We start from the raw sequence: 12250 nt of genomic DNA on the forward strand, positions 1-12250 counted from the left end.
GCATTTATTTATTTCTCTTCCCTCATCTATTTTCCTTCTGGGAATCCAGCTTCATACTCACTAGCTTGCCTCTTATTGTCCTGCATGTCTGTGAAGCTCCCTTCAGCTTCCCCCTCTGGTTCCCAATCATTTTCCAGACACACTATTACTCCTACAATAATATTCCTATGTGTTTCTGTGTGGTGTGTAAATCTTTTCCTCCAGTTTCCCGAACAGCTTTAAAGCACTGACTTCAAAATCTGATTACCTGATGGAATGTTTCAGTCACCTCCTGATGTGTTCTCCCATGGCTGTGGCTGTTTTCCTGATTCTTTTTACAATTTTTTGATCATAAGATGAAATATTTGGGGAAGTGGCTACATTTCGGCATCTTCCTTTAATGAGTATTGATTTTTGTCTTGGCAAGTGTCTAAATTTATTGGCCATTTGGTCTGATTCTTCTGAAGTTTGTTTTTATAGTGAAAGTGGCTTTCTACCAATGCCTACCTTCCTTGAAACCTCACTTTAAATTCCACATATGATTTTTAAGGTTTAGCCACTCCAGTCAGAGCCCAGCACTGGGTTCTCCAGTAGGTGTTTTCTGGCACACATTAGCTATGCACATGGCCAAAGACTTCAGAGGACTTCTCTTTAGATTTCTGGAGTCCTTTCTATGAAGATGTCTCCCCTCCATTCTGCCCTATAAATCTCACCTATCTTATCAGCCCTGAACTTCCCTCTGTCCCACCAGTAAATGGACTGACATACTCTGCTGAGCCCTGCTGACCTCCACAGCAATTCTAAGAACGTTTCCAGGCATTTAGAACAGGAAATTCTAGAGCTATGGGTCTCAATTCTATGATGCCCACTCCTATTTTCCTGAAAACAGTCATGCTGTATTTTGTCCTATTTTATACTTCTTTGTAGTGAAAGATCCAAGCTGGTACCATTAGTACCTTGCAGCTGGAAGCAGCTCACAGCAGCCTTGGGATGTGTACTTACTCTATATACTTCCTTTATTCTCCCTTTACGTTAAATCCATTCGTATCACTACAGCAATGGTGATTTTTATATGCAGATTTTCCAGCATTAAACTAGTAACAATTTCAAACATTCATAAAAAAAAATAACAGATTATAGAACAAATACCACCTATATGCCTAGCAGCTGGAATCTACAAATAATACCTGCTAAATTTCCATTATCACCTATCTATGCATCTCTTGATGTCTACCAATACAGAATCCCTCCTGGTGCATTTTCAAGGAAACCTGAAAACATTTCAATATCACAATTTTTATAAAATTCAATTTTAAATTGCACCAATTCTTTATTAACGTTTTTCTGTGACTTCTCTACTCTTCAGCTATGACCAAAGCTTACCACAGGCTCTAAAGGACCCATGTGATCCCAGCTCTGCTGGCCAGTGTCTCCTCTTCTCTCTGCTTCCCCAAGCCCTCAGATCCTCAGGCTCTGCCTTCCCAGCTCTGTTTACTTTCTCCAGGATCTTCTGCTTCTTCCCATTGTCCAGCCTTGACGGAAAGCTCAGCCTCAAATGCTTCTCCCCGCTGGTCTGCCTGCGGGGGTGATTTGTTCGTTCTGCAGTTCTCCAGGACGCTTCTCACAGGCCTCAGCCATGCATCAGTTGTGCCCACTGCATGACGTGTCCTGTATTCATGCCATTTATAAATGTCTTCTTTTCATCAGAAGTTTGCATCCTCGGTTAAGCATGTTTCATAAAGACAAAAACTTAGAAACCAACCCACCTTTCTACATAGCTCAGGATGGCCTTGAACTCATGATTCTCATGCCTAGGCCTCTACTATGAACTCATTATAGTAACCCCACTGGCTGGTGCATCACTTGGCAAACATATCACCTCTGTGTAGGCACTCAAAAATTGCTCAGATAAATAGAAAAGCCATGCTGTTTTGAATAAAAGGAGAGAAAGAGCGAGAATCAAAATGAATCTAACAAGACTGTCTACTTTTTACTTGTCTGTTGTTTGAACTTAACTAGACAGTACAGAACATTTAAGGGTCAGCCCCTCACCACTGCCTGCAGGCACAGCCACTCTGTTCCAGAAACCCAGAGAAAAGCCATTCAGAAAGTCCCACAGAGACAGAGCGCACAGTTCTCCACGGTTCTTCTAGATGCCTAGATCCAGATTCTGCCAGTACTGTTCATTCATATCTCATTTGCTTCTCTAAGATACACCTATAAACTGCAGGGCTTCGTTTCACTTTTCATTCTCTCAGAAAATGGATACTCTTAAAGAAAATGTATCTATGAGACACTTAGGGCAGACATCTTCCCCGGAGTATCTCCAGGCTGCCCCTTGTGCTGTGGAAGGCTGTGTCAGGACAGCAGGGTAAAACTTGGGCTTTGGATGCATATATGCGCAGAAATAAAAAGAACCCCAAGAAGAAAAAGTGCTCAACTGTAACAAAGAGAAGTGCCACATATGGTAGACATACTATCTTTGTATATATACCAAGCTGCCCTACAATACCAATATCTGGGCCACGAAAGCAGTTTTACTAGCCTATGTAAGAACACTGAGCAGAAGAAAAGGATCAGGCAGAAGTTGGCAGCAGCATCTTAGAGACAGCCATCAATATGTTTCTCACAAGAAGTCAAATTATTAAACTCATGAACATCTTTTTCATTGTAGGCGGCTGTGAATGCCACCAACAGAATAAGGAACACATGAAAATTATGGCTTTAATTTCAACTCTTAAAGTATCACCCATTCTGTGAAGAGCCAATTCTGTGCATAAAATCACTATAATGAATTCTACTCCCCTAGGACCTGAGATCACAGACCCAACAGTCTACCCTGCAATACTGCTGCCCTGGGCAACCTTCTCCCTTCTCCTAAGCCACGTAACAAAACAAGCAAACGAGCACAGGTGGAGAGAAGATCACTGATAGCCTGCTTTGGACACAGTTTGCCGTCAGCAAGATGGATGCCCTGGAGGGCACGTGAGGCCAGCAGTGCCTCCCAGGCCCTCAGAGGCCTTTTCTAGGTGTTATCAAAGAGAGTGTGTGGTCAGGAGCAGATGATAGCCACAGCTGACAAGTGAGAGTGCTCTACTGAATCTGTTTCTAGAGCCTGGCTGCTGTCCACTGCTGTTGCCAGGGAAACAGACGTCAGCTTGATGGAACAAGCATCAGCAAAAACTTTCTCTTACCTTGTTTCCACTGATCCAACAGCCATTTCTATGGAAACAGCAGCTGCCAGCCAGCAGCAGAGAGGTCACACTTACTTGTTACTGTCAGGTGTGGCTGCTACCAGCCTGCACACTTCTGGGACCGTGGTACCCATAGCTCTAGGGTTCCTTTGTCAGCTATGCAACAAGGAAGCTCAGTGTCCAGAGAAGATATGCATGGTTAGCTTGGTTCTTTACGAGAAAAAAGAAATTTGTTGTTGTTCCCTTTAAAGCCAAATTGGGACTGAATTTCTTACTTACCAAAGCCCAAGGGCATTCCTAAAGAACTATGGCTCTTTCTGGTACTCCCATTTCACCATCAACTCTACTCATGACATGACTTCAGAGTTCAAGGAGAAGGACATCCAGATATAAGGACAGATTTTGCAGATAGCCTGATCCAACCAAGGTGAAATTATGTGATATTTTGGAGTCTGTTGGGTCATGACCCTTCAGGAGTGTCTCTGGCATTTTGAAAGCCTGGAGAACACTAATTACACAGAGAAGGAAACATGTAAGTGTAAGAAGTCTCTGTGAGGACTTCTCCATCATCCCCTTTTCTAAGACAAGTTCTTGTTATGAAGCCCTGGTTGCCATGTAACACACTATGTAGACCAGGCTGACCTTGAACCCTCATGGAGGTCTGCCTGCGTCTGCTTCCTAAGTGTTGAGATTAAAGGCATATGCCACCTGGTGCTATCCCCCTTAACTTTGCAAACATTTTGACTGCTCTCCTACAACAGGTATGTCAGAGGTGTGGACACCTGAGCAAATTTTGCTCTTTACTTTTTATCAATAGATACTGGTAGGAAAACATAAATTGTCATGAAAATATGTAGAATGACTATTCCCAGAGCATATGTCTTCACTTAGAAAATAACCAAAAGTGATACCCTGTCCCCCTGGTGTGTTTTGCCCATGAGCCAGTATTCAAGAAGACACCAGAGATTTCCTCGCTCAGAATGCCATGACTATAACTGGTCCAAGCCTGACTTTACTCTGCAAAATTCTGGCACAGTGCAGTCTGCAGTCTCTATAGCAACATCCCCACCTCCCCTCCCCATTTACCCTGTGTACCATCAGTCTTTACTTAGGAAGCCAAGTCTTCTCGAAAGCAGCCGTGCTTTGTCTTTGTCTGGGCCTGTTGTTTTATGTGTTCAGAATGGTGTCTAAGAAGTAAATTTCAGAAAGACAAACTGTCTTGAAAATCACCCTTGATTTTTTTTATTATGTTTTGCTTTTCCCAGTTTGCTCCCAAACCTTTCAAGTTAAGATAAACAGGTCTGGTGGTGGCTAAGCTCCATTGTCAACTTGACGAGACTTGGATTCCTCAAAACGCTGTCTCTGTGACAGCACTCCCAGAAGGGTGTAACTGAGAAGGCAAAGCCCACCCTGAGCGAAGGTGGCAGCATCCCATGGGCTCAGGTCACAGACTGAATACAAGGGACAAAAGCAAGTTGAGTGCACATCTCTGCTTCCTGATGCAGATGGGATGTGACCAGCTGCCTCGGGCTCACTGACAAAACTTTCCTGTCTCCATGGACTGTACACCCTCAAACCATGAGCCCAAACAAACCTGTCCTGCTTCTGTCAGGCACAACAAACAGAAAAGTACCCATAGGCTTCTATTAGAAAATTTGGTAAGTGAGTTTAAAAGAAGTCTGCAGACTGAGGCTTACCAGGATACACAGACATATACACACAAAATTAATTCAGAGCCGACTGAGTCTGAAGTTCCAGACACACAGGCTCAGTTTACACTTAGTTTTATGTCCTGACAGTGTACTAATGAAGAATGTTTATTGCCTGACAACATACAAAGACTGTTTCACAAGAACTATTTCAAATATTTTTTGTCAGATGTTAGCAAAGACCAACGACAAATGACTTTACCCTATTATTTCAAGAAGGCCCAGGAGGGAGTTTATGTAGTAATATATTTTAGACACGATTAGCTTATACAATTTACATACTTACATAATGAAACATTTAAATGTATTATATAGCTTTGATTTCTCACTAATACAAACCTATCTTGACCAACTGCTATTAACTGGCTTAGAAAGGCCGGCTTGTCTTGTTCCAGATCACTTAGCTATTCTTCCTAGAACCTTTCTGGCAGTTGCCCCCAAGGGGTCTACATTTTGTAGTTCTCTGAAGGCTCCCTGGACCCCACAAGATTGGAACCGACACTAGCTCCATGTTCAGGCACACCAATGAGGAAAGTCATCTCAAAGAGGGAAGATTTTGACCTAAATCACATAAATGGTAAAAGGCAGAGCAGACTCAAATTGTAGTTATTTAAGCTGGCATGCTTGAACACTGCCTTTCAGAAATGTCATTCCCTGCCACTGATGCAGAGGAGAAAAGAGTCCTCACTATGTACAATGCCAATAACAATGACTTTAGTCTGCATACAAAACACTTAACAACTGACAAAGAACCCCCATGCCCCATGCCATCTCCTAATGGCATAGAGTACAGTATAGCATGGCACAGTATTGTAGTGGATAACAAATATTCTTTCAAGTCACTTTCTGGAAAATGCAGAAAATTCTCCCCTTTCACAGAGCCACCTCAACTGTCCCCACTTCACCAAGGATGGCTGTGAGGGAGTAGGGGAAGATCTGTGGATTGAAAGTTAGCTATGCTAGATGAGTAAATACCTTGAAATATTTTCTTACGCAGTTCTATATTCATTAGCTGACTTCAAGCCACCTGTGAGGCACCGAGCAAGACAGGATTATTTCTGTCTTAGGGAAGACGAGCCTAAAGACCAGAGTGACGGAGACCCATTGTGAACATGGCATCCTGGCGGGACCAGGTCTGGGCTTCCTTGGGACTTCAGGAGCCTAGGCTGTCTCCCTTGACCACTCAGACCTGACACCACAGAGGTGTGGCAGATGGCAGGGAGGTCCTAAAGTAGAGAAGCGAACTCCTACCCATAAGTACCACTGTCCCCTAGAGAACCCTATGGCAACCCAGACATCACTTATATACACTGAGGCAAACCTTGAGAGGGCCAGGACTTAAGGGAGCAGCCTTAAAACTGAGCAGTCCCTACATTTCTAAAATGTCGGAGAGAGAGGATAAGACACACAGGCTATCTGGACCTCAGACGTAAAGGAGGCAGTCTTTTTAGGTTTTTGTCCATCATAGGATCACTCCTTCAAGGACAACAAAATTCTAAGCCATAGCGCTAGCTACTGATGTCGCAGCTCTTCCCACAAAGCACCACGAGCAAAGATGGTGTCATCTGTACCCACGCTCATATGGCATGTAATTCATGAGCTTCGGTCTCACCTTGAGGAGGAAGCAAAACAAAACAGACAAAACAAGACAAAAAAAACTCAGCCTACAAATGTCTTAAAAATGTACAAACCCCAAATCTATGGTGTAGATTAAGATACAACAGGATGCCATGGCCATACATAAAGGAAGGAACAATGAAAGCATAAGCCAATGTTTAAAAAGGGGTTAACATCTGGACACTTTGGTATGTACTTATCACTCCAGAACTCTGACAGCCAAAAGGAGGATGACAACCCATCTGAGGTAGGGCTAGCCTGAACAGTGAGAAGCTGTCTCAAACACACACACACACACACACACACACACACACACACCACACATTCACACACACATATACACACACACACATATACCGCACACAAATACTGCACACACCACATATATCCCCTCCCATACACACACACTAAAAAATTTTAAAAAAGAAAAGAGCTCAGTTCCAGACACGCAAACTGTCACTGTAACCTAGCGAGTCCTCATTAGAAGGCAACAATGCATGAGGCTTTGACTGAAATCCCCACCAGTGGACACTTGGAACCTAGGGGTTTTGTTTCATTTTGTTTGTTTTTTGAGATGACAGCTGTTAGTCTCGAAGTCCTGGAGGGCTATGCCATAGAAATGTCTTCTGGCATTTTGTGTTCTTCTAGCTTTATAACAACTCTAACATTCCTTTAAAAAATTGTGAAGAATCTTAAGATTAAACTAACTTTTTTTTAAATGTGCTTTAACAATAAACAACAAAAACACAAATGGGAAAACAAGAGGGGCACAGGCAGGCAGAGAAGTGCAGGGACCCTGGGAGGTGGTAGAGGCAGGGGGGTCCAGGAGCTTCCCCTGAGAGCCCCCACCTCCCAGCTGTGGCACTTGCTACACAGCTTGGGCTCCAGCCTGAGCCCAGGGCCAGAGTCTGTGTATTAGACACCTTGGCACCCCTGGCCTCTGGCCCAGAGCCAGGCCCTCGCCAGAACTGGGAGAATGCCGACCAAGGAGCTTTGCAGATCCAGCTCTGACTCCACTCAGAGCCTGCCTCAGCATTTCTTAACAAAGCGGCCTGTGGGGTGGGAGGGGCGGAAAGACGGAGTGCACCCCCTAGGAGTCTGGGCACGGCATGAGCTGACAGCTAAAATCACTGGGAAGCCTTAGGTTTGCTTTTTAACATTCAAATATCATTTGGTTTCTCTTCATAGTTTTCTTTTTCCCTCAAGATCTACCTCAGTAAACGGTTTTGCTAGACTGTGTGCTCTTTTAACCCTCTGGCTTTGAGTTTCTCCTTCAAAGCTGCGTGTCGGGCCCCTGCCCCTATCTTCTGCTTTTAGTGGTTTTAAACACCTCATGATTTGGCTGGCTTGTATCTTTGCTTCATCATGCTGGGACAACAGCTCCTGCCCAGGGAAAGGGAACTGAAGATAAGGCACATCACTGGCACTGTTAAAATTAGTGGTTTCCATGGCCTCCGTCAGTTTAGTTGGGTTACGGAGACATGGGGCGCCAAGGAACTCACAACACAGTTGCAGCTGCTGGCCTTGTATGGGTAGTTCCTGTGGCGAAGCTTCTCCAACTACAGCTGCCACACTCACTATCCTGACCCCAAATTCAGGCCACACAGGCTCAAAAGGAGGAAGGTCTTATAGCTGGGCATGGAGGCTTGTGCCTTTAATCCCAGCACTCAGCAAAATCATCACGAGTTCAAGGCCCGTCTGGGCTATACAGTAAGTTCCATGCTAGCCTGGGCTACAGAGTTAAGACCCTGATTTAAAAATGAAAGAAAGGAAGAAGGAAGAAAAGGAAGGAAGGAAGGAAGGAAGGAAGGAAGGAAGGAAGGAAGGAAGGAAGGAAGGAAACTAAAATGAACGATAAAGTCAAGGCAGAAGGCCTTTTAAAGTTCACAGTCTGAAGTAGAGAGCCCAGGTGCTGGGTGCCATTTCCCCAGTTGAGTCCTCAGGTCCTACTACTCTCATGGGGGGTGGGGGAGGGGACACTTGCAAATAATGGACTTTCTAGGGCACTGACCATACTAAGTGGCAAGCTAGGCTTGAAGGAGACTGAAGAAAGGAGTCATGGTGGATATCAGGGTTCTGCCTTCTGCTTTGCAAAAGGCAGTATCTCCCAAAACCAAGATAAAGCTCAATTTACTAACTCAGCATACATGAAGACATCATGTCCCTGAGACACAGCCTCTGAAAGAGCAAGATAAAGCGAGCGAGCTGTTAAACTCATTCAGGATCAAGCCCATCAGTGTGATTTCCTGCAAATGTCTGGGCGAGAGGGAGAGGGTATAAGCAGCTTTGGGCTGCTCAGGGTAATGGCCGCATTCTGGAACTGATGGTGTGTATGTGCTTTTGTTTTGAGTTAAAGGCTGGCTATTTTACTATTTCTTAAATTTTCACATTGTACAGACTATAAACATTACGTGTCTAATTCTTAAGACAAAGCATTTTTAGTAACCTCATTTAAAATTTAATACAATTTTTAATTAAATATTTTATTCTATAACAATAAGGCAACAACACACTATAATTAACTAGGGAAGATTAGTGATGAGAACCCCGTAGTGTTTTTCAGGCCAGAATCAAACTCTCCCATAGGCAGCTGCTTTTGAGAGAGCCCCCAGCCTGCTTTGAGGGGGGACTCCACTTTCTGGGGTGCCACAGAGATTCTAAGATCCACCTCTGCCCACAGGGGCTTTGGAATACCATCTCCCTCCATGGCAGAGCACAATCCCACAGCCCACGGCCCTCCCCAGGCCCATCTGAACCTGACAGACAGAGGGGAAGTCCAGAGCTAGGCATTCAACAAAATGAATTTTTAAAATGGTGACCAACGATGGGGACAAGAAGGCTGGAGGGAACATGCGTGTAAAAGCTAAATATCTGTATTAAGAGAAGATGAACCCTGAATCTTAACTCACTCAGTGACAGCAGCGACAAGTCAAGCTAACGGAGGGTCCCAATCTCAGGGAGGTGCATGTGGAAACTGCCGGGTATGTATGTACTGATCTAGGCTTTATCACAAAATCTGAAACACCACTATTTATAACGTGCTGAGAATGACTCAAGAGGGCCAGGTCATGTACTAAGGGAATGAAATCCATAAAAGATCAAAGTTCCTCCCTGGGTGAAGACCAAGGCTAGGAAGCCTTTTGCTTGCTTGTAATTCACCTCCAAGGGAAACATTTTCTTTCGTCAAGTTAACAGTGCTTGGCAAGCATCAGAAACACAGAATCTCACAGACAGATACAGGCAGAAAGAATAACAATTCAATCCAAAAGCAACACACAGAGGGGACAACAGAGTCCAAAGGCATGCAGAGAAGCCACCAGGGAGCAGCTGGGAGACACGCAGGGCCGCCTCCCACGTGGCAGCAGGAAAATGTGCAACACAGATCCAACTGCTTACCCACTAAGGACACCAAGAACCAGGTTAAGGACGAAAAATGAGCCAAGGATGATCAGACTAACAAAATACACCCATGGCCATTCCCATCCTATCGCATCATTTACCTGTAAAATGTAAGGAGATCAGTTATCAGTTATCCATTTGGTAAAGAACAGAGCCCCGACTGCAGCTGCAGGACCACTCAGGGCTTTGGTTGAAGGTTAGCACTCTAGGAAGGGGCACGGATGAGCATGGACCCTTACACAGTTTTCCTGAGGCCGAAATCTTCAGGAAGGGACTCGACGAAGTCAGCCCAGACAACTCAGTCAGCTACAATTTCGTGCCAATTAATGGGCATTGTATTTGGATCCAGACCAAGAAAGCAATTATAAATGTATCTCACTTTAGGACACACAAAAGGCCAAGGCAAGGGAAATTATTTAAATCCCAAGCAACAATACTGATTAATTAATTCCTGGTCAATAATCTCTCCATGGCTTTCTTTTCATGACAGCTGGTGAGGTTCCAGGAGCCAGCCTGGTTTGGGAAGCCTCAGCAGAAGAGCAAGCAATACAAAGGGACTGGTACCCCCACCCCACTGGCCCATCTAGCAAAGCCTGTGTGGTCTTGGCACCTGTCCTCAGGACTCTGCTTTCAAGATGAAAGAGATGTAGCTTACCCGCTCAATACACCAAGTACAAGATTTAGTACGAAAAATGACCCAAAGATGACGAGACTGACAAAATACACCCAGGGCAATTCAAATCCCATAGCATCATTCATCTGTAAGAAATAAGACGGGCTCACAGGAGTGGGTTAATAGGAGAATCTAATAAGGAGAGAGGATCACGTTAGAGAGAAATTGTATGCATTGAATTAAGCGTTTCCTTGGGCTGAGACAGCAGCAGCCAGCAGACACTCGCTACGCATTCTCAACACGCACAGGCACACATGCATGCCTGTACACACAAACGAGGACTCACGGAGGCTCCAGGCCAAACAGCAGGGCATGGTCCCACATAGGGGAATGAGGCTTGGCTCCGATCTGGACACTGCCCTGAAGAGCAGTTTCCAGGAGTCTCAGGAGAAGACAGAGCCAGTGTTTCCCTGGGTCCTAGCTGCTGCTCCACCCCAGGTGTCAGTCCTAACTGCTTTTAAAATTTGGTGGAAAAGTCTTCATTATAGTGTCAAACCTGTAACATCTGACTCTAAAAACTAGTTTGGCCTGGTGGCACATGTCTTTGATCCAGCACCCAGGATGCAGATGGCTCTCTGCAATTCAAGGCCAGCCTGGATTATACTTAAAGTTCAGCCCAGCCAGCCATACGGTGAGACCCACTCACAAAATAAAGAAATAAATCTAAAATAACCACTGTCTATCTGGAGGCAATCATCCTTTCCACCTACCCAAGGAGACCAGGCCCATCTTAGATTGAGATTATCTGCAGCCAGTGAACTAGATCAATATGGAATAAATGAATGACTATTTAGTACTTCTAAGTAAACATGGAAACAGGAAAATATTTCTGAGGTCAACAGCTGATGCGTGTTCCGGGGTGCTTTGGGAGCTGTTTCCCTCCATCCCCCCTCAGCTGTGCCCACTAAAAGAACCTGGCTTTAACTGATACCTGCTCCACCTCAACTGTGGCGTGACAGGCGTTCAAAAAGGCCGGCCTGGGGCAGCGGAGCACCTGACTCTAGATGGAGGCTTTCAACTGCTCATTCGGGCATGGCCTCCTTGTCAGGCTTCCCAGGGAAGGTCTGGGCGTGAACAGCTTGAACAGCTGGATGGAACTTTCCAGCAGCACAGGTCAGTGTCCGGGAGGGGCGGGGAATGAACCCTGAACTGTTCCTCACTGAGGAGGAGATTTTAAGGACCAACCAGGTAACAGAATAGATGGCTCCAGGCCCTGCTCTGCAGGAGCAGCCTGAATCTTCAGCCACTCCATAATACGGACAGGCCCATTGCTCTTGTCTAGCAGGTGCAAACCCTTAGGGTTTTAAGCCCTGTGCCTTTTTGCACATTATCTGCTTCCAGCTTTTAGCTTTACAGAAAGAGGCTCATGCATTTCACAATGTTTGCCTCATGCAGAAGCCAAACAGGAAAAGGGAACATTAAAAAAAATTACCTAACATCTGTTGCTGAAATCTAGGGAGAGGGCATTATGAAACACCTGTTTGGCCACAAGAACACTGATGTGCTTAATAGAACCCCTATCCATCTTCACATCAGCAATTAGAGGAATGAATGAGCTGAGGCCATGGCTCCAATTGTTGATCTAATTAAGTTGGATAAACTAATTTCAGCAGGAAGGCAGAGGGTAATTCTCCCAAAGCAACTACACTGCCAAACTTATTTAAAAACCCTCGTGTAGG

At 44.9% G+C, this 12250-nt stretch overlaps 1 protein-coding gene across 14 annotated transcripts in view; it reads right to left on the reverse strand.

Annotated features, from left to right (window-relative positions):
* Cacna1d (calcium voltage-gated channel subunit alpha1 D) overlaps positions 1 to 12250 on the reverse strand; it is a 301017-nt gene that overhangs the window by 122522 nt on the left and 166245 nt on the right. For 7 of the 14 annotated variants that reach the window (XM_060390786.1, XM_060390779.1, XM_060390778.1 and 4 more), the window contains exon 8: positions 9896 to 9999. The exons of 1 other annotated variant lie outside the window; for it this stretch is intronic. In XM_060390786.1, the coding sequence (XP_060246769.1) occupies positions 9896 to 9999 (104 nt within the window). Of the gene's footprint in view, positions 1 to 9895; positions 10000 to 10553; positions 10658 to 12250 lie in introns of all 14 variants that reach the window. 6 more of the 14 variants (XM_060390787.1, XM_060390782.1, XM_060390780.1 and 3 more) reach the window with 1 other exon arrangement.

Source organism: Meriones unguiculatus, chromosome 9 (assembly GCF_030254825.1).
Source record: "Meriones unguiculatus strain TT.TT164.6M chromosome 9, Bangor_MerUng_6.1, whole genome shotgun sequence".
In the NCBI taxonomy this organism is placed as follows: Eukaryota; Metazoa; Chordata; class Mammalia; order Rodentia; family Muridae; genus Meriones; species Meriones unguiculatus.